Source organism: Trichoderma asperellum, chromosome 3 (genome assembly GCF_020647865.1).
Source record: "Trichoderma asperellum chromosome 3, complete sequence".
In the NCBI taxonomy this organism is placed as follows: domain Eukaryota; kingdom Fungi; phylum Ascomycota; class Sordariomycetes; order Hypocreales; family Hypocreaceae; genus Trichoderma; species Trichoderma asperellum.
Genome location: NC_089417.1, coordinates 4,708,334 through 4,736,323, shown reverse-complemented (window position 1 = coordinate 4,736,323; position 27,990 = coordinate 4,708,334). Strand labels below are relative to the sequence as shown.

The 27,990-nt window shown below is 45.1% G+C and overlaps 12 protein-coding genes across 13 annotated transcripts; 7 read left to right on the top strand and 5 right to left on the bottom strand.

The window, feature by feature from the left end:
- Positions 1–33: 33 nt before the first annotated feature.
- Positions 34–2,395, bottom strand: TrAFT101_006164 (uncharacterized protein). Its single transcript, XM_024908220.2, has one exon. The coding sequence runs from the start codon at positions 2,278–2,280 to the stop codon at positions 265–267; it is 2,016 nt and encodes a 671-aa protein (XP_024760691.2). The 5' UTR covers positions 2,281–2,395; the 3' UTR covers positions 34–264.
- A 180-nt stretch (positions 2,396–2,575) lies between these two features.
- Positions 2,576–4,033, top strand: TrAFT101_006163 (uncharacterized protein; the record flags this gene model as incomplete). Its single annotated transcript, XM_024902563.2, has 1 exon — positions 2,576–4,033. The coding sequence occupies one exon, from the start codon at positions 2,576–2,578 to the stop codon at positions 4,031–4,033; it is 1,458 nt and encodes a 485-aa protein (XP_024760690.2).
- Positions 4,034–6,665: 2,632 nt separating this feature from the next.
- On the top strand, positions 6,666–7,487 carry TrAFT101_006162 (uncharacterized protein; the record flags this gene model as incomplete). The annotated part of the gene is made up of 2 exons (XM_024900222.2): positions 6,666–6,738; positions 6,838–7,487. 2 exons carry the CDS (start codon positions 6,666–6,668, stop codon positions 7,485–7,487), a joined length of 723 nt encoding a protein of 240 aa, XP_024760688.2.
- Positions 7,488–8,315: 828 nt separating this feature from the next.
- TrAFT101_006161 (uncharacterized protein) lies at positions 8,316–8,811 on the bottom strand (the record flags this gene model as incomplete). The annotated part of the gene is made up of 2 exons (XM_024903955.1): positions 8,316–8,659; positions 8,745–8,811. The coding sequence occupies 2 exons, from the start codon at positions 8,809–8,811 to the stop codon at positions 8,316–8,318; spliced, it is 411 nt and encodes a 136-aa protein (XP_024760687.1).
- A 1,299-nt stretch (positions 8,812–10,110) lies between these two features.
- Positions 10,111–10,806, top strand: TrAFT101_006160 (uncharacterized protein; the record flags this gene model as incomplete). The annotated part of the gene is made up of 2 exons (XM_024900181.2): positions 10,111–10,464; positions 10,537–10,806. The coding sequence occupies 2 exons, from the start codon at positions 10,111–10,113 to the stop codon at positions 10,804–10,806; spliced, it is 624 nt and encodes a 207-aa protein (XP_024760686.1).
- Positions 10,807–11,892: 1,086 nt separating this feature from the next.
- TrAFT101_006159 (uncharacterized protein) lies at positions 11,893–13,037 on the top strand (the record flags this gene model as incomplete). Its single annotated transcript, XM_066127670.1, has 4 exons — positions 11,893–12,328; positions 12,419–12,561; positions 12,621–12,720; positions 12,805–13,037. 4 exons carry the CDS (start codon positions 11,893–11,895, stop codon positions 13,035–13,037), a joined length of 912 nt encoding a protein of 303 aa, XP_065983783.1.
- Positions 13,038–13,145: 108 nt separating this feature from the next.
- Positions 13,146–14,204, bottom strand: TrAFT101_006158 (uncharacterized protein). Its single transcript, XM_024902562.2, has 2 exons — positions 13,591–14,204; positions 13,146–13,511 (listed from the first exon to the last, which is right to left on the bottom strand). The coding sequence occupies exons 1-2, from the start codon at positions 13,834–13,836 to the stop codon at positions 13,290–13,292; spliced, it is 468 nt and encodes a 155-aa protein (XP_024760684.2). The 5' UTR covers positions 13,837–14,204; the 3' UTR covers positions 13,146–13,289.
- Positions 14,205–17,665: 3,461 nt separating this feature from the next.
- On the top strand, positions 17,666–20,577 carry TrAFT101_006157 (uncharacterized protein; the record flags this gene model as incomplete). Its single annotated transcript, XM_024909872.2, has 2 exons — positions 17,666–18,287; positions 18,351–20,577. 2 exons carry the CDS (start codon positions 17,666–17,668, stop codon positions 20,456–20,458), a joined length of 2,730 nt encoding a protein of 909 aa, XP_024760683.2. The 3' UTR covers positions 20,459–20,577.
- Positions 20,578–20,850: 273 nt separating this feature from the next.
- TrAFT101_006156 (uncharacterized protein) lies at positions 20,851–21,567 on the bottom strand (the record flags this gene model as incomplete). The annotated part of the gene is made up of 1 exon (XM_024909871.2): positions 20,851–21,567. The coding sequence occupies one exon, from the start codon at positions 21,565–21,567 to the stop codon at positions 20,851–20,853; it is 717 nt and encodes a 238-aa protein (XP_024760682.2).
- Positions 21,568–22,349: 782 nt separating this feature from the next.
- On the top strand, positions 22,350–23,965 carry TrAFT101_006155 (uncharacterized protein; the record flags this gene model as incomplete). The annotated part of the gene is made up of 4 exons (XM_066127669.1): positions 22,350–23,163; positions 23,230–23,358; positions 23,413–23,531; positions 23,596–23,965. Exons 1-4 carry the CDS (start codon positions 22,840–22,842, stop codon positions 23,963–23,965), a joined length of 942 nt encoding a protein of 313 aa, XP_065983782.1. The 5' UTR covers positions 22,350–22,839.
- TrAFT101_006154 (uncharacterized protein) lies at positions 23,514–25,842 on the bottom strand. 2 transcript variants are annotated; one of them, XM_066127667.1, is made up of 3 exons: positions 25,635–25,842; positions 24,115–25,532; positions 23,514–24,046 (listed from the first exon to the last, which is right to left on the bottom strand). In XM_066127667.1, exons 1-3 carry the CDS (start codon positions 25,689–25,691, stop codon positions 24,007–24,009), a joined length of 1,515 nt encoding a protein of 504 aa, XP_065983780.1. In that variant the 5' UTR covers positions 25,692–25,842; the 3' UTR covers positions 23,514–24,006. The 2 variants fall into 2 exon arrangements, with proteins under 2 accessions (XP_065983780.1, XP_065983781.1); XM_066127668.1 differs by having other exon boundaries at positions 23,514–25,532.
- A 440-nt stretch (positions 25,843–26,282) lies between these two features.
- TrAFT101_006153 (uncharacterized protein) lies at positions 26,283–27,504 on the top strand. Its single transcript, XM_024902561.2, has 3 exons — positions 26,283–26,618; positions 26,686–27,041; positions 27,131–27,504. The coding sequence occupies exons 1-3, from the start codon at positions 26,401–26,403 to the stop codon at positions 27,352–27,354; spliced, it is 798 nt and encodes a 265-aa protein (XP_024760679.2). The 5' UTR covers positions 26,283–26,400; the 3' UTR covers positions 27,355–27,504.
- The last annotated feature ends 486 nt before the right edge of the window (positions 27,505–27,990 follow it).

Below are 27,990 nucleotides of genomic sequence, written 5' to 3'. Positions count from 1 at the left end.
TTCTGATAGTAAGATATGCTTCCTATAGCCAGAGGCGGTGGTGTTTCCATGTGTACCGCTGTTTCTAGAGCCTTGAATACTGAGATGTGGCTAGAATAAAACACTCGCTTAGTGACGGTGCTTCGCTGTAAGAAATCACTATTCAGTTCTTGCAGTGTTTCAACTAGTGAAAGTCTGTACTGGATATACTACAGTGAAAACACAAGTCAATGATATAAATGTTATTGACCAAAGAAAGTAAATCGGCAACCCAAATCCAGAATTTCAAAAGCCAATAAGTTGATCCCCAAACAACCAATCCGCAGAGAAAAGACTGAAATCACTGGCCAAATTGAAGTCGGTTTCATCTGGACTCCTAGAAAGTGAATCATTAAGTGAGGATATACTTATTCCACCTTCTTTACAAAGTGCAACATTTTCAGTCTTCTCCGGCGCGCCAGTGGTCTTTGCCTCAAGTTGAGAGCGCAATCTTGTGATAAATTCCGGCTCAGGCGTGGCATCGCTTGGTGGATTGGCTGCCCAAGCTTTGAGTGTTACCTTGCCAACTGCAGCATGTAACGCTGTCTTGGCGTCAAGGATTTCAGGATGGTTCAGGCAGACGTCTGCCATTTTCCTCCAGGTACTATTGATCTCTGTGGGAGAGAAAACCCCGACCTTTGCCAGGCTAGTCAGGATACACATTAGCGCATCCCAAAGGAACAATGCCTTTATTTTCCATCGAAACCTCCTTAGCTGAGAGTTACCATAGAGTGTACAGTCCGTATCGAGGATTTGCTGAGCTAGAATACAAAGCTGTTTCCTTTCGGCATCGCCGATGGTGTGATTCATTAGTGGGGAGATTCGGATGCGTAGCCGTACAGCATTGATGGCTGATCTCACGCTCCCAAGTACCAGGACATGCAGCGGGTTGATTATATCACAGTACCGGAGATACTTGGTCTCAATAGTGCTTTCAACCTCGTCGATGAGCGTTTCAAGTTCCTTATTCGCCTTCAGTTGAATCGTACCGTCAGCACCCTTCATTTCGACCCCAGTTCGCGTGTACAAATTGGACAAGTCTGTCTTCGTGAGACAGTAAATCATCTCAGAAGCACCTTTTTGCTCTTCTGGCTGGTGCGTCATGCCGGGATAGATCTGCGCATCATTGATATTGAGCGGCGGTTTGGTGTCCCAGCTGTTAGGTGAGATGGAAATCCCAGTGCCTGAGACTTGGCCTGCGTATCCGTCGAGAGGGAGGAGCTGCCAGAACAATCGCCGCCGCATTTGCACATCGAACGGGGATAATCTGAGACCTTCTCCATCGCGATGGAGTCCCATGCGCTGGCTAATGCGGACCGCGATACCGGTCAAGATCCAAAATAGGTGAGGATCAATTTGCGTGCGGATCGAGATGAGAAAGAGCACGTACGCCTGGATAATGGGCATTGCAGTTGTCTTAAGCCACGATGCATTGACTAGGGCTTGCCGAAAGGCATGTTGGTACTTGGACATTAATTCGATGCGTGATTGCCTAAATTCAAGCACACAATCCTCATCCGACATGGAGAAGACTGCAAAGTGGTAAATGGCAAATAGCAAGCACTCGTCTGCTTTTGAAGCCAGGGAAGGTTTCTGAGAGACTGTCTCAACCATCTTCGCTGTTGTTGGGATATGCAGGATTTTGCAAAGAGGCTCGACATTTTCAATGTGCGCCACCCAAAGCTTCATTGCGTCTTTGTGGCTAGGATGATGGTGGACGAGAGTCTGTGAACCTCCAAGCAGAGCGCCGGTTATTGGATCGATTGCAAACATGTTAGTACCCACTGGTGGAATGGGCTGGTCTTCATGTTCATCCTCCGATATCTCATGCATGCTGACCGATCCCGTATTGAGCCAGAGACTGCTGCCGATATACCGGGATTTGCCGTCACCAGAGAGCAGCTCACCGGTCCTCCTCGCGGGGACGATTGGGTCTTGCGTGTTCTGGTGTTGTTTGTCGTCGGCCATAGAGAGAAGGCCATTCTCTTGTAAGATGCGCTCATACCGCACCAACCGCTCGTGCACGTTCTCATTCCGCTTTCGTTTTCGCGGTCGCGGAGGGTTCGGTGCCTGATAGACACACTCAAACTCGCCTTTGCCACAGCTCGAGCATGATGGGAATGTCTTGTCACATTTGACCTTTCTACGCACACACTGTTGACAGGTGTAGGGCATTGTACTGATGAGTTCCAAGCCGCTGTTCCCATTCTCAATCGGGGTCTTGTTCGGCGCGGGAGCAATTGCTATAGGTCGGGTACCCATTGCGACTCTTGACGGCCATCAGATATGCTTCAAGTTCATGGAATATCTTTGCCTCCTCGGTTCAAATGGGAGGATTAACGGAGGCAGTTGAAGTTCAGTTAATATGTTACGGGTGTCCGGGACGGAATGCGACACGGGCCCGATGTAAATCGATGGCTCCGATTGGCTAGTGGTATCCAATTCTACCTATCCAAGTTGTTCTATAAAACATCGTATAAAAAGTACTCGAAATCCCAGCAGATATTGGAGAATGAACTCTTTTATTATAATTCATCTGAAATACACTTTAATTACAATGAGCCAGAAATCATCAGACTTGGAGGCGGCGAAATCATCTGCGGAAAGCATCAATGATCCCAATCTCGTCACCTGGGATGGACCGCAAGACCCAGAAAACCCAAAGAATTGGCCGAGCAAGATCAAATGGCGCTACACAGTAGCCGTGTCTCTCTTTACATTCATTTCCCCAGTTTCATCGGCCATGGTAGCGCCAGCTCTATCCAAACTGGGCGAAGACCTCAACATGAACAACAAACTAGAGATGGAATTGTCACTTTCTATCTTTATCCTCGCCTACGCAGTCGGTCCACTGTTCTTCGGGCCTGCATCTGAGCTTTACGGCCGCGTCCGCCTACTACAGCTTAGCAATATATGGTATCTGGCATGGAATCTAGGTTGTGGATTTGCGCAGAACCCGGCCGAGTTATTTGTCTTTCGCTTCCTAGCTGGGATCGGCGGAAGCGCTCCTCTTGCTCTGGGAGGAGGAGCTATTAGTGACACATGGAGCGCTGACGAACGCGGCAAGGCCATGGGAATCTACACTCTTGCACCGCTCCTGGGTCCGGTTGTTGGACCGATTTCTGGGGGTTTCATCGCCGAGTATAGCACCTGGCGTTGGGTATTCTGGTCATCTAGCATTGCGGCTGTGTTTATCCAGGCTGTAGGCTTAATATGGCTCCGAGAGTCGCATCCAGGTACCCTTTTAAGAAGGAAGCGAGATCGTTTGGTGAATGCTACAGGAAACCACAACCTGTATACTGGAAATATTGAGCAGGAAAGTCTTGTAAGGAAAATTGGCAAGGCCCTGGAACGACCAATTCGTATGTTCATGACCCAGCCGATCATCACGGTCATTGCCATTTACATGGCATACCTCTTCGGGACTCTGTATCTGATGCTCGGCACCTTCCCGAGCATTTGGACGGAATGGTATGGCGAGAGTGTGAGTATTGGTGGGCTAAACTATCTCTCTATCGCTATTGGTTCTTTCGCTGGTCTTATACTCAACTTCTTCTTCATCGACCGAATTTACCGTAGCCTCAAGACGAAAAACAACGGTATTGGTCGGCCAGAGTTCCGAATGCCAACCATGTTCATCGGATCGATTATGGTCTCCATTGGCTTGTTCTGGTATGGTTGGAGCGTACAGGCGCGCCTTCACTGGATCATGCCCAATATTGGTGTCGCCATCTGCTCGGCAGGGACCATGGGATGTTTACAAGGCATGCAGACGTACATCGTGGACAGCTACCCGACCTACTCGGCCAGTGCCATGGCTGCATGTGCGCTTCTCCGCAGCTTGGCTGGTTTTGGATTCCCTCTCTTCGCCCCATATCTGTATAGTGACCTGGGTTATGGATGGGGGACTAGCGTTCTCGCCTTTATCAGCATTGGCGTGGGTATTCCGGCGCCATTTATCTTTTGGTTTTTTGGAGATAAGCTAAGAGCTATGTCGAGATATGCTGCAAACTAAGGGTTGAAAGGGCGACGCCGACTCCAAGTGGTACATGACTCTGCAGGATTAGATGGTGCTGCTGTCGCTGTCGCTGTAATGGGACTCTTGTAATTAGACGACAAAGGTTTTGCAGTGTGCTTTGAGCATGATATTCTAACAAAGGATGAAAATCAGTATATATCTGCCCTCTTGAGATATGACCGCATCAGGGATTGTGTCCGCTCACTCACTCGCTCACTCTCCCATCCATTACTTCATCAAGGAAAGGTAGACTTTTAGATGACTTGATGAAAAAACAGGTGGAAATGGGTTTCAATGGCAACACCAAATAGCTCTCGTTAATAAAGTTCTCTCCGTAAGCGGCAGTAAGTGGAATCATATGTTAGTGCACATAGAGGGGATATAAAGCTTATCATGGCGCCTAGTTCTACATGATTCCACACCAGCTATTTCGTTGATCCAAAAGAAGAAATAAGATTTTTATCTGTTGCTATTGATCTCACACTTACAAATTGGTATCCAAGCGCGCCACTTATACTACATAAGAATGCTGCTGCCTCCTTAGCCTGGATGTCATAGGAATGTCGACCTATAGCAAGAGGCATAAACATATTTTTTTAGTGACCATTGGAATACAAGTTTGGTAGTGAAATACTAATCTAATAAATACATACATAATTAAAGTTATAGCAGCGGCAGCGTTGTAAACGAATTTGGCGACAACCAACCTCAATTATGCATTAACTCATGGCTGAGGTGGATCAGTATCAGTAATCATTTTTTGAGTACACTGGGTATGTATAATCCAGAATAGGCAAATAGATCATTCAAATTATTTCTTCGTATCTTATGTTTCTTTTCTCCTTCTCAAGCCTCGCACCATATTAGCCTACCATCTAATACTGTATGAAGAGAAACAATTATGGCAAACACAACCTCAGAAAGACACCTGTATGGGTATTAGAAACAAGTCGCGAAGGTATAAGCTCCAATCAGGCGTCAGAAGCCTTTTCTAAGAACTATACTGAAGGAGTGGAACGGAATCCATATATTCCAGCGCATACTATATCAGCTGTCTGCCAGCAATCTCACATATTCCCACACTCCATTTCCAATGAGCATCCCGAAGCTGATATTACGAGGGAAAAAAAAAAAAGATTCTGAGCCTTATCGAATCTCTCATCGGGCTTCACATGGGAGCTAATGCGCAACCACCTTCTACTTTGAAACTGGGATTATGCTGACCGCAGCTGTCTGAGAAGAATATGTTGTTATCTTTCATTCCATCTCGATACAGATACTTTCCTTTTAACTACGCAATAGACTGCCTTGCCGCGTGTTTTCGGCAAAATACGTGAAGTGATGATGAATTTTCCGCAGAAAGACATCTTGAAGCCCTACATCTATATGGTAAGGCACTACGGGCTCTCCAGGAGCTAATTGATGATGAAGAAACACGAATGACGCCAGAAGCACTCTGTGGTGTGGAATTACTAGGACTTTTCGAGATATTGATAATAAAATGCTTTAGTCACACTACAGGCAGTCCGCTAATATATGACCACCAATGTTTTAGCTCATAGACGGTAGCTCACCATCACATTCTTGGACGCGTCATGCTGCGGGCATAGCTAAACTTATTCAATTTCAGGGAGCCGATCGAGATCGAACAGAGTTTGAACTAGCTTTGAATCTCTGCCTTCGCTGGTCCACTGGTATGTACTCCTACTTGATGTTGATGATGGTACTCGAAGTTATACTGACAACCTATTCGTCTGTCAAAGGTTTATGAAGCATTTCTTAATCATAAAACATGCTTTTTTAGCAGAAGAAAGATGGAAAATAGTTGATAAAGAGGCATTTTGTGACAAATTGTCAAGTTCAGCAGATGAAAATAATACCGTGCTGTCATTATGGTAACTAATAATTATTATTAGGCCTAGCATATGTAGGGAAGTCGTCAAGATTGTCTTGACTCTTGTGCCGGTTCCAACAAAAACATTTCAAGACGCCATAGATTACCTTACAACTGATTTAAAAAAAAAATGGCTGGGTAGGGAGTACAATCCACGCAGTTCCGATTTCTCTTCCCAGAGCATGAGCAACAGTTTTCTTTAGTGGCAGATTAGCTTTAAACAGTTCATACTCCATTTACAGTAGCAGAAATATACTAGCCGGTCAATATTAGAAGGAGTATACATCGTATCTTGGCTAGTCAAAGTCCAGTTTCTCATAAAATTATCGCCATCCCAGATTCGCGACTTGGAGACTACGTGCCAACGACTCGCCCGCGAGATTACAATAGCTACCCGAAGCTACTTAAGATTGACCGAATGGCCCATAAAAGCTGAAATTTAAAATTCTCCCCACAGCAGAGAGATTATAATTCCACTCACAACTCGCCACAGGATGACCTCAGAAACTGTATCAACGCTAGGTATGATAGTGTGTACTAGGGATCCCAGTGCCTAAAAGCGGTATAGATAGTAAGGTTTTGGATATTGAGTTTCCTTACTCTCTTGGAGTATCCTTATTTGCTTCACCTCAAGTGATACAACAGGCAAGTATTTAAGATGGATGAAGGCAGTTATCGTCTCAAAGTTTCTCTGTTCTTGCCTTTTTTGCAACAAGTCATTCAATAAATGACAAAATGCTTGAAAATCTAATTTTATTCGATGTCCCCAGCAAACATGGCAAGGCTTGGTCTGTATTTGGATGGAGAAGTACGTCTCTCCAGCAGCTGAAACTATTATTAACAGCGGTCTTTACCCCAAATTATTTCATTATTTAGAGAACACTATTGCTAAAAGATTATTGTGTAGCACGGATGGTTCTCAATTATAAGGGAATTCCCCATGAAGTGAAATGGTTGGAATACCCGGATATAGCACCAACTCTCGAATCGTTCGGCCTCGCTCCCAACCCGCCGTCTCCATTGTTCAAACCGTACACTGTACCAACTATCAAACATCCATCTGTTGGTTACATCATGGAATCGAATGTTATCGTAAAGGAGCTTGAAAAATTGCACCCCGAACCTTCTCTACATCTCGATAATGGTTACTACGACAAGGCACGTGCTAGTGCAGAAGAAGCAATATATTTTCTCTTGCCAGAGATAGTACCCCGAATATCATTTACCATTCTCAATGAAGGAAGCATTGAATACTTCAACCGCACACGCGGAGAACTGCTTGGTATGCCTGTTTCAGAGATCCTCAAATCGGACAAAGCCGGGGAGAACGCTTGGGCCGCTGCGAAGCCCGGTTTGGAAAAGATGAAAGCTCTGTTGATGGAGAATAGCTCTGGGCCATACATAGACGGTGGACAGGTTAGTTATGCAGACTTTATTTTTGCTAGTTTTTATGTGTTCTTTGAAAGAGTACATGGTGAGTCGTTCGAAAGGTTGATATCGTATGATGAGTGTTTCAAGAGACACTATGAGGCTTGTCGAAAATGGATTCCAGAATAGTTTATTGAGATAGCTTGTATTTTATTTCTACTCTATTTTTACACATACAAAATTAACAAGTTAATAAAATTGAAATTTCCAGTCATTATCCAACATATTGCTACACACAGAGACAATTAGATGGCTAAAACCAATCGTTCCCTGCAGTCTTGAAGCCGTCCAAAATGGCTACCTGGGCCAAGCAGCCCCCGCGCAGACAGATAAGTGCCTAAGCTGACAAGGTACATAATAGGTTATAGATATATACATGTACACTCTCTGATATGCTGGATGCCGGTTGGGTGATGTAATCACTCTGGCTCGTCTGGCTACCGGCAGTCACCAATAACAAGAACTCTGGCAGCTTCACGGCCTGTGCTCCTTTGGACATAGTAAAGCTGGGATCATTGGAGAATGTGCATGATTGATATACTTTAAAAAACAAAACACTATGATATTTTAAGACCTCAAAAGTAGCTTAATAATCCACCTTTTAAAATTGCCTTTGAATAAGAGATCAAGTAATGGGCGTATGTTACCTATATGCCGGAATATAGATATTCTAGATCTTGCATGGATACTTATTATACATAATTACTATTTAGGAACAACCCGGTTAATTTTAATATTGAAGCTTCCTTAATATGTACAAAGCATAGAAACTAATGTACAAGCACTTGAACGTCTGATGAAGTTTGGTTCATATTTTCATGGACATATTGAAGATGTTATAGTGGCCTTATGATAAAACCAAATATATATAATATATATATATATATATATTAATAGAGACCTGCCTACATTTCGTTTGTAGCAATTATCTAAAGGATGTACATTCGTGTATTCTTTTTACTCCTTTGCTGGTGATTCGCCCTCAGCACCAGAGGGCACGTAGAAAAGATTCTGGAGCTGCTCACGCTTGGCTGGAGCTTCACCCTCGGCACCGGATGGCACATAGAAGAGATTCTGCAGCTGCTCACGTTTTTCCGGAGCCTCACCTTCAGCACCAGAGGGTACGTAGAAGAGATTCTGTAACTGCTCGCGCTTTTTGGGAGCTTCACGCTTGGCTGGAGCATCACCCTCGGCACCAGAGGGCACATAAAAGAGGTTTTGAAGCTGCTCACGCTTTGCTGGCGCTTCACCTTCAGCACCAGATGGCACATAGAAGAGGTTCTGCAGTTGTTCACGCTTAGCTATAGCATGGCGTATATTTTAGTACATATCCATAAGGCATATATGAGAGATTTGAACTAGGCGGTGGAGATATTGCTTTCATACCCTCTTGTGCGACTGGTGCAGCAAATGCCACCGATGAAAGTGTAAAGAGGACGACTGCGGCCTTCATCTTGAGGGGATGTATAAAGTAAGATCTTGGAAACGCTGGTTGATAGAGAGTTGTGAAAATGAGCTAAGAATATAATAATATATTCGAGACAGCAGAGGAAACCAAAAGTTATACAATGTGGTTATGAACTATTTAACGGGGGGTAGCTTGTAACATTTACAGATTGTTATCCAACTCCGAGGGCCCCTCTGAGACGCTATGGGAAAACGATAATCACTAGATGCAGTCCCCGCTCCCCTCAGTCATTGAATTTCAACTTAATTAAAAGACGCAATATCCACAGGCTAACACTATGGGAAATACTACGAAACATTAGCCAGTATTAGCAAGAATATGTCATTTACCGGATTGGAGTGCACTCAAGAGCTAGCATATCTCCAAAAACGGCAGGTATAAAGGATGATGGAACTGGGTATGAGGTGTATCACGATACTTTTACATTCATATCATACCTGCTTTTGTTTCTTAACTGCATCTGGACAATTGACCGAGAATTGACACTCGTTGCCATTAGTGGGCAACCAGCGTTCATGTGTATGGTGTCCTACCACAGCATCGACCCTAACAAGTGTTTGCTTCCACGGTTACATCTTTCTTACCGACTGTCAGGAATTTTCCGACGCATGTTGAATGTAAGTATCATCCCATATTAATTGTACAAATAATAATATACGGGTATTTGTCTACTAGTACGTCAGTTGCAAGCGAACTACGGCAAGGACAAGACAAAGATAATCATCCAGATTACCAACACATCTAGTACGAATGTAGTAAAGCCAAGGTTCATAATACTTTTACAATATAAAGCTAAGAAAGCACGCTAAATAAGTATTATCTCTGTGTGCTTCATTGTTATACTTAAATTAGTATATACGAAGTTTACTCGAGCTGTTAAACTTGGCCTGAAGTTAATGGTGGGGCGTTCTTGACTTAATACAGCAGGTGTATAATGTTTAAGTGACAGCACAGAACTATCTCATGCAGTGATATTTCCAAATCATTATTGATTTCTATTAATCCCTGCTACTGTGATATCACTGGGTGCCTACCCCTCCTTCTATGATTGTACAGTATCCCACATGGCCTGGGATGGGGATGGTGCCCATTGTTTCCGGATCTGTATCGTTGTTACACTACGGACTATCTAACGTAATCTGTCTTTGCATGGCATCTCTACATTTCCTTCGGACTTCGTTTGCATTCCTCCCGCAATTTCGTTATTGTCTTGTTCGACTCGGTACTTAGAAGATTTCTCTTTCCTTGCTCTTTTGATGCTGAATACGTTCATTCATCTCTAAGATGGAAGGAAAAGACGAAGCTCGGGACTACATTGACTATGAAGAAGTAGGCGCTCCGTCGCATGTGCGGCATACAAATCGACCTAGCAAACTCACTGTCTCAGTGGCAATTCTATTTGTGTTCGCTGCTGTTGCCAATTTGAGTGTCTGGATTTGGGTCACTCGCAGTCCTCGAAATGCGCTGGATGAAGAGTGGAATCACTGCGGACGGTCAAGCACAGAAGCTATGAGACGCGGATGTGTCATGGAGCCTTTATTCTATGGCTGGATGCCCAGGCAGTGCGTATATCAGGAGCTCACCGACCGTTATCCCGTGTTTGAGGATAGAAAATGGTATCTTGAACAGGATATGATTGTATGTATATACTTTTATTATTTTTCTCAATATTGAGAATACTCTCGGACTCATTTCTAACCTGTTAACCAGAATGAGGTTGACGCGGCAGCACTCTGGCGCGGTGACAACGTCAAAGTCTACACGCATATTTACCACGGAGAGCATTGTATGTTTCAATGGCGAAAGATTATGTTTGCCATGGAAAACCAGGAGCGGTACATCGACAACAAAACAATCAGTGTTCATCACTCCAAGCACTGCGCAGACCAGATTACGGAGGGGCATATCGAAGGAGATGACGCAGTTAATGAAGTGGAGCTTGGCTTCTATCGATGTAGAAATGCTCTCTGGGCGAGCTAGCTGATTGATACTGTAAAATATGATGCAGGTTATCATCTTAATGCCCACCCCTGTTTGTCTGTACGTAAATATTGGAGAGTGGCACCTGCGGGTGAAACAACAACTACCCCGGTAAAAGAGATATGTTTTATCAGAGGGTAAATTTCTGATAGTGTCGAAAGGCTCATTCCAAGCTATTATGCTATATATTACTAATGTACGTTAATGGAGATTTAAGGCAGAGTTGACAAAAGGACTTATCAAGAGGCCTTTGTGCTGGGTAAAAAACCCACCCCGCTCCCACCGAACAAGGTTAATATCCTTATGGGGGTTATCATTTTCAAGCACTTTGTTTGATTCTAGACCTATTCTGTGGATTGAACCGGACGTCATGAGAAATTTGACCCTGAACTAGTTAGCAAGTGAGGAGAAGCTTCAGTTTGTTTCGCAATAGGTGCTGCAGGTCAGAGTAAGCTAGTGCTAGCACTGCGGTAGTGATTATTACTCCCCATATGGTTGTGAGTAGGCAAGTGCCTATCGTATCCTAATCCATACCGGCAGATCAGTGGTGGCGTTTAACCCCACGGCAATAGGCTATTACCTAGTTAGTTGCCTCAATCTTTACAGGACGCCTCGTATTGAGCACTGCAACGGGCAAGCTATCTATCTTGAACCCTCGTCTAGCGCAGAACTCCCTACTAATTACCTATCGGCAGTATTGAGTGAATTATCAATTGATCTTTGGACTTTTGTCTAGTGCACTGCAGACGCTAGTCTGCAGACCTCTTGATGGGTTGCCTATCGGGAAACTGCATGCACTTATTGATCTTTGAACCGTTGTCTACATGTAGTGTACTGTGGAGGCTAGTCTACAGATTTCAGCATGGGTAAACTAATAGTTTAGTAGCTGCCTAGCTACATGGAACGGCTCGTATCGAATTAGTGCGTGTTAGTCTATAGATCTCCACGGAGTAACCTCCACGGAGTACACAGCGAGCTTTGCTCTTCCTCTATTCCACCCACATATGCTACACATTCCGGCACCAGTCTGGATATCCAGCCAGAGATAGCCGAGGAGTTAAAGAAGAAGAGAGAGAGAGAGAGAAAATGAACAAGTTCAAAAACCAAGAGCTTGACGGCAAGGCATTTGCAGATATTGATGATGCAGAGTTAGGAAAGGGTCTTTTAGAGGGCAGCACAGATGCAGACACAGACACAGACACAGACACAGGCACAGACAGATCTACCACTTCTACGAGCTCACGTGGCTGGTGGTATAGATGGTACAAGGCTATTATCGGATTCTCAGCACTGCTATGCGCGTCCAACCTCCTTACATTCTGGATCACAGCTTCTGCAAGGCCTCAATGCCAGGCTACAGAGTCAGTGGCAGAGCCTCCAAATCTCACGCCAATGCTTCGAGACTTGAATCTCAAGACAATTCATGTCAAGTTTGATTCAACTTTCTTTAGCCAAGGGAGCCGCTATCGTAAGCCCCCATCGCCAGAGACTGATGCTGCTTGGAACTATGCAGGTGCCAATTGTATGTACCATATATGCTCTTCTCTTTCGTAGTTCATTTGTGTTTCTGCCACTCCCTTGTCATATCACTACGAGACTAACTTCCAAGCAGTTGGATACATTCTCATTCCCGAGGAACATGCAAGCGAATCTGATTTAACAACTAATAACATTCATTTCGCTGGCGGTTCTGATCAAGCTTACATGAAAGGCTATCCTGCCAATGTTGAAGTATTTCATCAGATACACTGCTTGGTATGGCCTCATCCCTTTTAAACCCCCGTCAAAAATATTGGCTAATACGGAAATCGCAGAATCTGATCCGAAAGGCGACGTGGTACAATCATGACTACTATCGAAAGCTCGGAGCGGACGAGTTTCGGCATCCTGATAAAACACTGTCTGTCCATGTTGGTATGTAGAGGACTCCGATGAAACATAAATCATCAAACCCTGACCGAGATAAACATGCTAATCACAGGATACTTACTTTTCTAGATCACTGTATAGATAGTTTACGTCAACGGCTCATGTGCACCGCCGACGTTGGGCTGGTTCCCTTCTTCTGGGTTGGCGATGATGGCGGAACAGATCCTGAATTCAGTCGGACGCACACCTGCCGTGATTTTGAGACTCTCCATGATTGGATGATGAAGCACATGGTAACTCCGGACTCTAATCACACTCTGCTTCCTAGGCCAGGAGACTACAGAGTGGATCATTTCCATTGATTGGCTCTTATGCTATGAGACGCAAGCCAAAAGATATGGATGCAATGTAACTATCAGGTAGCTTGGAGAGAGATAAATGTTGGATAGGTTTATGTTGTATAATATTATAAATAATGATGCCTATAGCATACACCCAGTAAAAAGTGTATAGTATAAGTTTCTCAATTGCTAGTATTATTAAGAGTAAAGGCCTTCTCTTTGTTCATTCGGAAACTATCCTCCATCTAAGTTGCCATACGTATGATCATACGCCTATTTCTTCCCAAAAACACTCCGGATTGTGGCTCCCGGAGACCAATCGAAAGATTGGACAGGATTCTCCTCAGACGCAAGCACAGTCTTCCAAGCCAGCGTCGAGTCACGGCAAGAATGCTGATGCCCTTGCCCACTGACAGCACTTAGTACTATATTGCCCTCAGCATCATATTTCGTAAATGGTGGCTCCAGAGTGTCATCGCCATTGCATAACAGTGCCTAGATTGTTAATCTCTTAGCACACTTCCATTACTTGAGAGCTGTAGATTCAGAAGAGGACGAGGGAGGGGCAACAAACTCGACCGATATATCCTAAGCAGTGTTCTACATGGTTTCTCTCGCCTACATGCAAGGTTGCGCCATCGCGCTGGCCATGCGCATGCGCTCCATGGCCACCATTGTCGGAGGCAAGACCGAAGTAATTTTGCATCGTAGAGCGCAGTATCCCCAAGCAATGGATGCTATGGAACATGCTAACGCCCCAACCTTGGCTATACGTCTCGTTATGTCGAACCAAGAGAAAACCGCCAAGAGGAGTGTTCATCGCTTGGTTCCATGCTCCGTCAATGAGTTTTCTCTGGAAGCACTAGAACTACGTAAAGCATCATCACTTGGGTTGTAGATGGTGCGTTGTGTGTCTTGGTGCCCGTCCTCATTTAATGGCCTTGATGAGCTGGTAGGCAAGCCCGTCAACAGAGACTGCAGTGAAGGCAATGCTATGATCAGGAGCCCAATAACTGCTGCAGAGGATAGAGTCCATATCCAGAACTGGTTTATCGGTGGCTTCGGCATCTTGTGCTGCGTCGTAGCAATGGCGAAATGAAATTTGGTGGTATTGGACAGTAACCAAGCTGGAAAAGCTTCTTAAACCAAGGCCCATCTATCAAACGAGGAGAGTAAGTGACCTCATGGGCTCTCTGCATATTGGCGCCGGGTTACCAGAATCAGACTAGGAAAGTGCATATGCACGATACGAAAGACAGGGATGCAACTGATACGGAATATTGCACGGATGCCACATTCATTGTCTAGGTGGGCGTAAGGGTGGATCTTTGTTGGGCCCGGTATTGTCCCCATGTCTGCAAGACTTCACACTTATAATTTCCACATGACCATACTAGGAAAAGTTACGCCTGCCACTTGGTGATGAACCAACTACATACTTGTAGCTCAGTAGGTAGACTAATAGGTGTTTAATATGCATCGTCCGCCTACAGTAGGCGATAGCGAAGCCCCACAACTAGCTGCGGGCTTTACCTCAGGCTATGTGCAGTATTGCGACAACATCGAAAATTGTTTGCACATTCTATGTAGACGCAGTAGATAAATTGAATAGAAAGATACTTCATATTTAAAACAAAAATGCAAACAGTTCATGGAAATTTTATAGTAAATAGCCTTGAAATGATGTACGAGGCACTGAAAGCTTACCTATAAGCTTAAGCTATAGATATATACAAGCTTAAATTAGGCGCCCCAAGAACAATTTCTCGATGGCCTCGGAAGAGTGTATGAACCACCTTGAAAATGCTCCGTTTTATCTGTTTCAATAGTGCATGGGTAAAACAGAAGCTATACGTCGGCACTAAGTGCTTTCTACTGTCATACGTCGCTTTGCTGACAGCGGAGATGGAAAGGTCTATAGATACATTTCATCGCCCGCCTTTTTGCACTGCTGATGAGCGGTGGTGTAATGATTCATTAAACTATTATGCCAAAGAAGGTAAAGAATTAGGTAGTAATCGTAATTGTAAGCAATTATTGTAGCAGAACCAGCTGGTTATAAGGTATTTAACTGTAACGAGGGGCCAAGTCGTAACAGGTGGCGGTACGCGGTATTAACCATCTGTGTAGTAGTAGCCACTGTCGTCTCCAAAAGAGTTATTATTTAAAAAGCTTTATCTTGCGTTTCCTGGAGTCGGAATTATTCGCTGTTTACAACAACCGTAAAGTACAGGCTAGTGGAGGCAAAAAGCTAAGTAAACAGAATTGTGTTATAATCATTATTTTCGATGCGGATAGAGCAAATCTATGAAGTTTTACATATCGACCAACCATCCTTTGTTGAGTTAAGAACTTCTTTAGTTTCTGGTATGTGATAGGCATGGTGATCAGGGTTTATACAATCTGCTATCTCCTACTCATTGGAGAGGAACAAATTCTTTGCCTGACAGTGCTTATACAAAGGAACATTGACTCAATCCCTTACTTCCATATTGATATCGTGTGGAATAATTGGGTTACAAAGAGGGAGAGAGTGATAGAGAGATATTTGCGAAACGATGTAGATGCTTTGATGCCGCAACGGCATAGATCTGTAGGTAGGTGTACATGTTGACCTCAATCTGGATGAAGCCTAGTGAAATTGAAAGTCTTATAGATTAAGTGTCGGTAAGGCAAGTTAATAAAAAAGGTTTTAATTTTAGCTCAATGCCAGATTGCGGATTTGATAATACGCAGATTAAGCATTCATTCAAGGTCGATTTCCCAAGCAGGAAATAAGTAGAGAAAACTCATAGATCGTAAATTTGGCAGATACAAGAAAACAGCTGAGGAACATGTATGTTTTTGTGTCCAACAGGTTCTAAAACACCTAGCTAGTTGAAATGCCATAATCTATTAACTCAACATTGTAAATCAACGTCATGACAATAGAATAGACAAGTCAGTAACCCCCATCGGAGACGGATTCAACTCCAGAAGCATTCAAGGTGCGTTTATCAGTGAAAAGATAAGGTGCTAATAAGATTTCAGAATCTATTCAGTCGGCTGACTACAATTGCTCAACTGTAGCTGGATACTCCCTATACAATGGGCCACTGCACAAATATTGAACTTAATAATTCAGGAGACAACTAGTTGTAAAACCGCAATGAATGGCAATACGCTAACCGTCCATTTTGTATTTGATCCTGACAGTAATTCAGTCCAGTTTCATTTGTCAATTATATGACAGGGAACGCATGCTTCAATACAGGTGGCACGCAGCCTGATAATAATATAAGAGCTAATTGCCTTTTAGTTCTTGTATGAGGTTAATTGAGACGCAAATAATTTCTGTAACTATCCCCAAAGTTGTCTAGTGAGAGCCTGTAAAGCAAACAATGTGTCCTCAGTGAGTTGTACGGTGGAAGTGCACCATGCTGTATACTCACTTTATAGGTCTCACCTTCGTATATGTTTTATTCGCTTCAATGATAGTTGGTGAGCATCGCTTGTGCTTTCGCATTAAAATGGTATATTATGCAAGAAATTACAATTGAACACCCTTTCTGGATCTTGGAAATAATACACAAGAAAACATATTCCAGTATATGTGGCCTATTAGTATAATAAGAAGATTTAATACAAGTGAATAGTTAATTCATCTCGGAGAATATTGCGAACCAACCAGGTTTCATTAAACCAAGTCGATTCAATAGGTAGAAATAAACAGATTACTTAATCGAATCGTACCTTCGGAAGCTACTATCTAGTGAATGCTTTAGCTGACATAAGTTTAGCCAGGGATGCTATCGGAGAAAAAGAAAATAAGAAGGGTGAAATGTTATATAGATTATGCATAAGGCTCCTATTTAATGTTGTATCGTAATCCTACGCTCCTCTTCACCGCATATACTGCTTGTATTTTAATATCTCAAAGATTAAGACCCCTCACCAAGCCAGCGGCCTGCGCAATTCTACGCACTATTATTAATTCATAAACCCTGCCTTGCTGTTCCACAAAAAATGACGAAAGGGTGTTAATACTCCCGAAGATTGTTGATACTCCCCGCTTTCGTCTACCAATATTTTGCGGCGACATACTAAACATCGTATCTTGCCCGATTTGTTGTATGTAGTCTTATCATTTGATCGTTATCTATCGTAAAATCCAGGATTTATCAGTATCACGCACCCAAATCCTGGGCCTTGGCAAACGCTAAGCTTTCCCAAAGAGACCTTACGTCTAGGTGAGTTGCTACTCTCGGCCAGTCGTGTTGCAAGAACCCATACCAGGATTAAATTTGTTGAGCGTTCTCGAATGGTCTGGGAAACTTAAAGCTTTTGTAGCTTCCGAAATTGTCCATGCATATGCAGGTGTACGCTTAGAACGGCAATGGATGGGTCACGAACTCATCAAAGATACAGACAATGAAAAGTAGACTTATTCAAATTCTGCAGTTGTGACTTGTGTGTGTCACTAAGATGTCTATGTGTATATGAGTGAAAAAAAAAGAGGTGAAGAAGAAGAAGAATGAGAAGATAGAGAGCACGACAAGTACATATAAGAGGGCACCCGAAGCACGTAATTCTAGTCTTTTCTCACCAGCTAGTGTTTCTAAGATAGGCTGCTCCCCTCTTGATGCTTGTCCTTTAATGCGAGTTCAGCTATGGTTCTTTTGCGGTCACTTTTCCTTCCTCTGGCAGCTGCTCTTGTGTCAGGCTCCTCTAAAAAAGCTGGCAGGGCTTTGATCATTGAATTGGATGAGAAATCAACCACTCTAGATGCGTTCACACAGAGTGCCAGCGACATCAATTATACTGTCCGGCGTACTTTTAATGCCTCCGGGATATTCACTGGCATTGCTATCGATATACTCGACGGCAGTGATTTAAATGAAACAAAATCGCGCCTTGATGCTATACCCGGCGTCGTCGGCGTAGCCGATATTGTCCAATATGAGATCCCTCCGATAAAGAGCACATTTATCGCCCCCTTAGGTGATAGCTCGCCACTCACACGCCGCGTTGATGTCTCTGAGGATTTGGGGTTCACTCTACGAATGGGTGGTGTTGACAAAGCCCATGCTATAGGTATAAAGGGGGAGGGAATAAGTATCGGCTTCATTGATACTGGAATTTATTACGATCACCCTGCTCTTGGTGGCGGCTATGGAAGTGGTAAAAAGATTGTTGGAGGATACTCTTTTATTACAGACGAAGGAAAATTAGTCGACAGCGACGATCCATATTCTGATTGTTCCCAGTCAGACCATGCGACACATGTGGCAGGTTAGTAGAGCGGAAACATCCAAAGCTATAATAACTAGGCAGTTGTTAACCAAGAATATTTAGGCATCATTGGGATGGACCCATTACAGGCCCCCGATGGCTTCCCTATATCTGGTGTTGCCCCTGAGGCATCTCTGTATGCTTATCGCATCTTCGGCTGCGGTTTGGGTGGGGTGGCAAGAGAAGGTGGTACTACTGATTTGGTCTTACAAGCAATGCTAAAAGCCTTCGAAGATGGCGTTGACATTATCAGTATGTCATTGTCAATTAACGGAGGAATGACTGGGGAGCTACCATCGTATGACCCTGTGACGGCGACTGCCCAACAAATTAAGAATGCTGGTGTTGCCATTATTGTCGCCATGGGAAATGGCGCATCAGGTTCATTATACGCAAATAACCTCTACGTCGAAACGTTCCCTGGCGAACTTTCGAGTGTTGTTGCAGTTGCCTCGATTGCCAACTCAAACTACCCACTGATCTATACAGCAACGGATGAGTACGGCGCGGAACTCCACTATTCAAATGAGCATCCTATTCAAGCAACCGAAGGACTTGATGTCTATTTGATTCCGGGTGATGCGTGTGATACAATCGACTGGAAGGGAGTTGTTGATGACATTCAAACTTCAGGGAATCTAAGCACCACTATCATCGCTCTGAGTGTTAGCGCGTCATGTACGTTGTCAGGCATGGCATGCTGCGGCAACACAGTCCCGCCTTACCTACTTGGCTTTTACGGTAACGATACAAATCCATACGATCTGGATTATGAGAGTATCCTGCCATACCGATTTAATAATGGGTCAACTCAAGCATACACGGTGCTAGAGCCCGATTCAGATACATTCTTCAGCAACTACAATACTTCTGGGGGATATGGGAAATATAAGTTGTTTTTTGGCAACTCTACATATATCAACCCTAAACAGAGTTTAGGCGGAATGGTGGACTCATATAGTGACTGGGGTCCCGTTAGGCTTACATATGAGCTTAAACCGCAGATTGCGGCTCCAGGAGGCCATATTTTGTCCACTTTCCCAGAAAGTATAGGCAGCTATGGTGTTATATCTGGAACATCCATGGCAACACCTTACATTGCTGGCTGCTTCGCGCTCGTCAAGTCCCAGTTCCCTAATTGGTCAGTCGACGATATCTTGATCGCATTGCAAACTACGGCCCAACCAACGGTTTGGGCATGGAACCAGAGCTTGTTGGCGACCACTGCTCAACAGGGAGCTGGCTTAGTCAATGTCTACGATGCCATCACAACATCCACCCGCGTCTCTCCAGGACAGCTAGCTGTCACAGATAATAACAGTACTTCATTCGGCCTAGCCAACATCACCGTCGAAAACAACGGAAACTCTACTCAGACATATACGCTTGGCCATCGCGGAGCAGGCTATACGCATGAAAACGTCGGTTACGGCGAAGTGGCGCAGATTGCCAATTTTGGATCGGCAGAATTTGCAACCCCTACCTTCGAGCTGGAGCCCGGTGAGACAACGGAAATCCCTATACGACTGTCTTACCCGCCTCTTGCAATCGATGTGAGCCGGTTGCCCCTCTTTTCGGGTTATATTGATATAGTTCCCGTGACAGGAGCGAACCTCAGTATCCCGTATATAGGTCCAGGCTTCTCACCCTACAACATGGATTACATAACTTATCTAAATGCCACGCCTACGTATCCAGGCCTTCCATGGCTCTCATTCCCAAACGACAATGGAAGTAACTACAACGATGGATTTTCTGCGGTAGACTCATCTACAGAATATTCATTTAGCCTACATGTCCAGCAGTTCTCGAATCTATCGAGGGTGGATATTGTCCCGGCAAACACAACGTTAAAGGCTCACTTTAACGCTGCAAACTTTACCCTCCCTTCGAACTATACGTATCTCCCTTCTACTAGCCAGCCTACTTCGACTCTGTTTGGCGAACCAAGCTATGGCAACCTTTGGATCGTGGAAGGACTGACGCAGCCCCAGAGCATTTTTCTTGGAGGCACAGGTCTAAACGTCACAGATGACAGCGGTGCAAAACTTTGCTTAGGCTCTGGTGATTATAGATGGTTTTTTAGCATATTGAGATTGGGCGGCGATGCTACACTAATCGAAGACTATGATACTTGGCTAGGTCCAGTTGTTCGGTTGCTAGATGGATAGTCTCTTGCCTTACACTCTCAGGGGATTCTCTCATTTAGTTAATTAGTGGATAATGTTGCTAAGGCTGGATAGTGTATATATGAGCGCATTAAAATGCATTAACTCGGTATAGAGCCGTCATTTCTCTATCTTCTCATTTATCTCAGGTGACACCATGGGCCTTCTAATTAACATAGTCAAATGGCCATCCCATTAGCCCAATGCTCAGTTTTGTCCCCTCCTCAATTTCCTTGGCTTGGGCCTTTAGTTCCTCTACATCCCAGTTACACCATACGAACTTACCCCTTAAAAACCGGGCTTCGGGACTTGCAAGCCAGAGGTTGAAGCTTGCCGGAAGAGAGACTAAATAATTCTAATTAATTTTCATCTGTATTATCATAAGTGACACTACCTCACTTACCATCGTCAGTCTTGATACCCTCAAAGCTCGCGGCGCCCCCAGCGCGCAGGTTCATCTCAGTAAGGACTACGCCAGGCTGCGTATGAAAGACGCTCAAACTTGGGTTGGAAATGGTGATGGTATCCCAGAGCCGATAGACAGCCAACTTGGCGACGCAATACGAAGAGAATACGTCGTTGAGACTCAGATGCGCGGCCCACGAGTTAATGATGATGGCGACTGCATCCGGCGCGGCGTGACGAAGGAATGCTTGCGCAACCCATAGCGCACCGGCGATATTTTCTTGGATAGCCTCGAGATAGCTATCGCCGTCTGCATTTGCAACACCCTCTTTGGGTCCGATTACAGCTGCGCTGTGGACGAGGACATTAATCTTCCCGTTGCCGGCGAACTGGGAGAATGCCGCATCTACGTCACTTTTCTTGGTGATGTCTGTAGATACAGTTATAACTTCGACCCCGGGGAATTTCTCCTCAATGAAAGCTTTGTTGTCAAGAAGCGGCTGCGTCCGGCGGCCGAGCAGAGCGATTCTCGACGCGCCCGCTTCAGCGAAGTAGCGGGCCGTCTCCCCGCCAATGCCGGTACCTCCTCCTGTGACTATCACGGATTTTCCCTTGGAAGATAACTCATGACGAGTGGGCAGTGTAGATGGCTGTGCTTTGTGATGCCATTTTTTAGTCGGGGACGGAAAAGTGAGAGCTTGGGCCATGATGAGTGTAAGACGTGCAATGTATGATGATGGTAAAAAGGGAGGGTGACTGATGAGAGTATGTGTCTGAGAGCAACACTTGACTTTATATATGATAATTTCATTGTTAAAGAGACTACTACTAGTTGATGACCAAGTATTCAATTTGTCAAAGAAAACGCAGTAAAAGCAAGGTTAGGATAGTTTACAACATTCCCCGTTACAATTTGTTCCGCCCGGCGGCTTGCTCTAAATTAGCATGGAGCAGATTTCGCGATTTATAAGCGCTGCATATTCCCTTTATCTTTGACAAAAATGTTTCATATGCTATGATGATATGTATGTTATCTATTTCGATAATTATGCACCCCGTAGCCATGTGTAGGAGGCATCATGAAATACAAACAGCATCTATCTACAAAATATCACATTGCCTAAATAGGAAACTACCAGATATGGAGGATGAACCTCTCCTCGGGTAAGTATGGAGCACATACGCCAATCTAAGCACCCTAGTGACTTGCGCTAGGTATCAGGGGCATTATTTCCCCCAAAGGCATTACTAATGCTGAACAGCAACAGCGATCATGTTATTATTCAGCACGGACATTTCACAACGACAAAACGACAACATCCCGCTCAACAGGCCCCAAGATTTAACATAGCTCTGTTTTAAAGGTAATTATATGGTATGGAACTCATTCTGCGGTGCGAACAATGCCATAAACCTTTTAACAAAAGTGAGCTGCCATTTGTGCTTGACTTTGTGTCACATACTGACGCTCCAGGGGCATAGAGTCGACATTCAAGCGGCATGGATATTACTGCCGGTCTCGAAGAGTCGGCAATACCTATCGGCGTCGATCATGTCTTTCTTGCGCGAAGAGTAAGGCAGGCTGCGACACTAAGCAACCCAAGTGCTCAAGGTGCATAACCAAGGGCATTGAATGCGAATATCCAGCGAAGGCATCCAGAGCTCCAGCGTTGGAGACCCCACATAGTGGTAATGCCTTTACTGAACGAGAAAAGGCGACAAGTTCATTGGTGGTGGATTCCCTCAATCTTAATAGTGGTGAGGCCATTCTTGACGATGCCCTGTTCATTCCGCAGCTGGGCTTCGCAGACCTTGGGGGAGACTATCTCCACTTGGACGACCCCAGCATTGGTCCTAATGATGAAGACCCCTTGAATCCCCAAGCCGGCGCCAACGAGTCACACCTATCAACGGGGCTGCCATCTTTGATTCATCGCTCGCCGCCTTCGATAGATATAAGGGTCCCAGCAGAGCAGGACATGTCATCTCTAAGCGTTTCTATACCAATGACTCCAGGTGCTGTCCGATCAATGATCCGCCGACCAAGAACTCAGACTGCAGCACAAAGGGTTTCCAATCTCATTTCCCACACGCTGAAATCCTATCCCTTGATGCTACTACGCTCCAACACTCTTCCGCCTTTTATCCACCCTAGCATGATAACTTCTGAGAACGAGAATGCCCACATGGAGCCACTTACCAATTGCCTCAGTCTGGTTCACATGATCAGCACTGGGATCCAGACAAGTCGAAAGCTGTTCTGGAAAAACGTACGGATGGAATGTGAACGTCTGTCTGAAGAGGTACATTGGACAGCCTCATTTTTTAATGACCAAGGTTAATAAGAGGTTAACGGGCAAACTCTTTAGTATATAAAATTGAGCAAGTATGAACTTCTCACTGCCATGCAAGCACTCCTCATCTACGTACTCATACGACTGGATGAAGGAGCAACAGATTATAATAGTTTCGACAGTTTATTGCTGAAAGCCGTGACTGTAAGGTGAACCCTCCATTTCTTTTACTAAGTTAACTCTAATAATGGGCCATAGGTGACAGCTCAACGATTCAACGGCTTTGACGATGCAACTTTCCATACAGAATGCGCACATTGCAACAATGGATTGGAAATTAGTTGGAAAGAGTGGGTCTTTAGAGAATCAAGACGAAGGTTGGACATTTCCACTCTCTCTATGATAGCAGACTTTCTATATTGATAAACTAACTATACAAAGACTAGGAATAGTCTACCGGGTTGTGAATATGCTCGTTTATTTTGAGCCAATGGCCATGTGCGATCTGCCTTCTGACCTGATTCTAGCGCCACTGCCGGCGAAGAAACAGTTATGGGAGGCAGGTGATGAGTTTGGGTGGAAGGCCGTGGGGCAGAGAGAGATGGGAGCCAAAGCCGCCTTTGGACTGGCAACGCACGGTGGACTTGTCAGGCTGGACGATCGTGAGTTGTCTTGCAATGATGCTTGGGCACCGTATAAATGCTTGGATACCAGGGGCCAGCCGAGGAGCACGGCAAGCTGGGAGGAGTGGTGCTCGGGAATAGATGGGTTTGGAGGGCTTGTTATGCTTGCTGCGTCCTTAATAGCGTAGTTTATATGTCGGAGAAATCGCAAGGCCCACATGTCTAACTCTCAACCGGCGTTGCCGTAGCACTTGAAGATGATAGTGAGACTAAAAAAAAACATCGTGTTATATATTCATCGCTTGTTGAAGGACAGCTTCAGGAAGTAAATGCATACCCTCCTAATTTAGCATACATAAATCTAAAATCCAGCATCGGATTCTGTTCTAACATCTTTGCCGTGACCGATGCGGCGCGTAAATGACCAGATGCGGCTATATATTTCATTGTGTTAATCACCCAGAGGCGTAAATTAGGGTTCGTCGTTGCACTGCCAGCTATGAACATAGCCGGGAGAAGGGTACCACATTTCAGAGTCTGGACGGCGGTGAAAGGGATGCAGTTGTTCGGATGGACATTTGGGAGAAGGAACTGAGGTGCTGAGGCACAGACTTCCTCCGCAATGCGCTCCGTGAGGGCGCGTGACTCTGAGCGAATACGGATAGCTTCTTCAGACTCGTTGCCTACCAAGGACTTTTGGACGTAAAAGTGAAGCTGGAGGTGCATTATTCGAACCGTGTTGCGTACTTGCGTTGTAAAGTGATCTCTATAAACATCATAGTGATCCCCAAAGACGAAGGGCCGGCCGGGGTCCTCCTCCGACACCATGGCATGCCTAGGCTGCCATCTCTGTGATGAAGTCTCCTCAATTTCGCGATAGGCGTCCTTGAGCTGCCAGGCCTGAGCGACAATTTCGCTTTTGGATAACTTTCCCTCGGCAACATCGATTCGGAAATTGATCATCTTACAATTCATGCTTGAAAGCCGCCACTTGGCGTCATCTTTGTCGTGAAACATGTCAAGTCTGCGTCCTAGTTCCACTACGCCTTCCGGAATCCGCTGAGACGCAATGTAGCAACTGATAAGAAGAGTCGTGAAGAGTTTGTTTGCCAACTTTCTACTAACTTCGCTTCTCATCATGTCATTGTAGCCACGAGCCTTGATTAGTGCTAAGGCGCCATTAAGATGGGCTAGCCAGGATTGCTCTGAAATGAGGTCGCGACCCATTATCTTCTCGTAAAGATCAAGAAGTAGCACTGACTGTAGTGTGGAATCAGCACTCGCGAGTTCGCGGCTGGATAGAGCCTTGTTGATTTGCCGCAGAGCGAGCATATAATTTTCAGCAGCCAACCGCAGAAGCTCTGTTGAAGGTGTCGGGTGATTACTCGCAAAGAAAGCGAGGCTGGCCGCATCCACGCTGAGAGACAAGTGGTCTCCTAGCTTTGCTTTCTCGTACAAGGCAGGTAAGATATCATAACTGCTAGATAGGCCGTATACATAGTGAGCAAAGAAGTCATGACGAGCACGAACATTCCATGCCGGCTGGGGCTGCGAGAAAAGACGGTTGGCATTGGGCAATATCACATGATTTAGAGTTCCAAGTTGCAGAGATACTGTCGTGGCTTTGGAAGCCAGCATCTTTCGTTGGACGCTGCGTGTCTGGTCGCGGAAGATGAGATCATTTGTATCCCGGTAGCCAAAACATGAGATATTGGCCCGCAGGCATTGGCCGCATCCATCCTTACGCAGGTCGCACTAACATGTCCGCCGTCCTTATGTTAGCCCGATGAATCTGGAAAGGAAATACTAATATATAACCATATATAGAAAAAAAAAACGGAAAAATGGGGATCGCACCTTGAGCTTGCGTTTCCTGCATGGCAAGCAATCTTTGGAGGGTCCTCGATAAACCATGAGGGGAAAGCGAACTGATAGCCCCTTGGAGCGGGTGACTGGTTGCGTAAGAATCAGAGTATCACGGCGCTAAACGACAATTGCAGACGGTCCATGCCGTCGTCCTTGTTGAGAGAAGATGCTTCATTGTTACGGTTTCCAACTTCCGGGCTGTAGTCGTCGCTCTCGGAGCTAAACCTCGCGTCGGAGATGGGCCAGATGTTAACAGCGGGCGCTAGGCTTTCAAGGGCTAGCGTTCCGGAGTGTTAGATCTGCGGGTCTGTCTCCACTACAAATGCAGGTGCAATGAATGATGCTTTGGTGGAGATTCTAGGCAGAGAGAGATTCGACATCGTGAGACCAAGCGGCTCTCTATACTGACGTAGCGTATATGAACCTATCATACCTGCGGATCCAAGTCCGGAGACGGACTACATGGATTTTTATCTCCCCCGATATCTAGGACCCTATAAAGCTAGCGTTCCGGTACACGGGCCATGTGCGCAGCGAAAGAGGAGACTGGAGATGGCTTCACCAAGCGACAGAGCAATAGTGATATACAGAATGGAGCTTCCAAGTCCGGAATTCACGGACTCTGAACCCAGGCCGAAGATCATGTTGATATATAAAAAGGACACTCCTTGACGACCTAGAAGATGAACCACAGATCAAACTCCTCCAAATCACCCTTCATACAGGCTCAATCTTAGATCCCAACTCCTTAGTCAAAATGGTATTCCAGTATAAGCGCGTTCTCCTCGTAGGTGCAACTGCTGGCATTGGCGCAGCCATGGCAGACAAGCTCATTGAGGAAGGCGCCAAAGTCATCGCCGTTGGTCGCCGCCAAGAACGTCTCGACGCTTTCGTTGCCAAGCACGGCCCGGAGCGTGCCAGCGGCATCAGATATGATGTTACTGACCGGACTGGCCTTGATGCTTTCGTGAGCAAGTATGCCAAAGCCTCTTTTGGTCATCTATACATAAGCAGATGCTAAAACAAAAGTGAATTGCCGCAGGGTTGTCGAAACATATCCCGACTTGGACTGCGTCTTCCTCAACTCGGGAACCCAGACCGCAGTCAGGCTTACTCGACCTACTGAAATCGACATTGATGCTTTCCACCGCGAATTTGAAGTCAACTATACTTCCATTGTCAACCTCACTCTCAAGTTTCTGCCGTACCTTGAGAAGAAAGACTCTCCCGCCAGCTTAATTGTTACGGGAACATTTTTGTCTCTCGTCCCCGCATTTGTGCTGCCAGCGTACAGCGCATCCAAGGCCGCCCTTCGATCCTTTTTTGAATGTCTTAGGAGACAACATCAAGATTTCTCAAAGATCAAATTTATCGAAATTTTGCCTCCTGTAGTGCAAAGTAAGCCTTCTTTACACCCACCCGTCCCCTTGTTATTATCGCTATGATGCAGCCAAGCTAATAAATGGGCTTTAATTCACTCTTATTAGCTGAACTCCACGATTACATGGGCATTGAGCGCGGCCGTGCTCTGGGCATGCCGCTTGCAGACTTCACCGAGCAAGCATACGCTGCGCTTGCCTCGGGTAAGGAGGAAATCATCATCGGCAATCTTCAGGGCGCTACCCCGGAAGATATCCAGTTGTTCTTGGAAAAGAGGAAATTGCTGTTTGATAGCTTGTCGAATTCATTGGCCCTCCACTTTCAACCATGAGTACAATCGAGGTTGAGACTGAATCCATAGACATAAAACGGAAGAGTGCTATTTAGATGACCCTCTTTACCTACGTAGCATGTACGCTCAATACGGGTAGACGCATCAAGTGTACCTCTTGGATAGGTGTTCTGATTAAGAGAACTATTTGTCTACCATGTCATTATTTTTCTCCTTCACCGTCGAATTCCATGACAAATAAACGCCGTAAGCCTTTTGAGACAAAAGGCACCGTCCGAGAACTGTGGGGCACCGGAGCGAGTGGAGTTTCCGGAGGCCAACATCTCGGTCCCGGAGCTTGTCATCAAGCCTAGTATCTAGCTCGGCCACCGCCGTTATTATGTGCTTTCTTACTGCATATGTGTTAATGATTGAAACGGCAATCGAGTCATACGATTTTATACGCAATGCGCGCTATCACTGTAAAATAGCGGGGTGGGGTGATGGTGCAAACCTTAAAATGAGTCTCGTCGAAAGCGGAAATCTTTTGGAATCCACATTGAAAGTTTGCGCGTCCCGCTCAAACACCGCCGACGTCACATAAACGTAGCAAGGCTAAGACGGCAGCAGAAGGATCCTGACGGTTTCGGTGCCAAGACAATATCGATATTCTAGAATCTAGACGATTTATCAAAC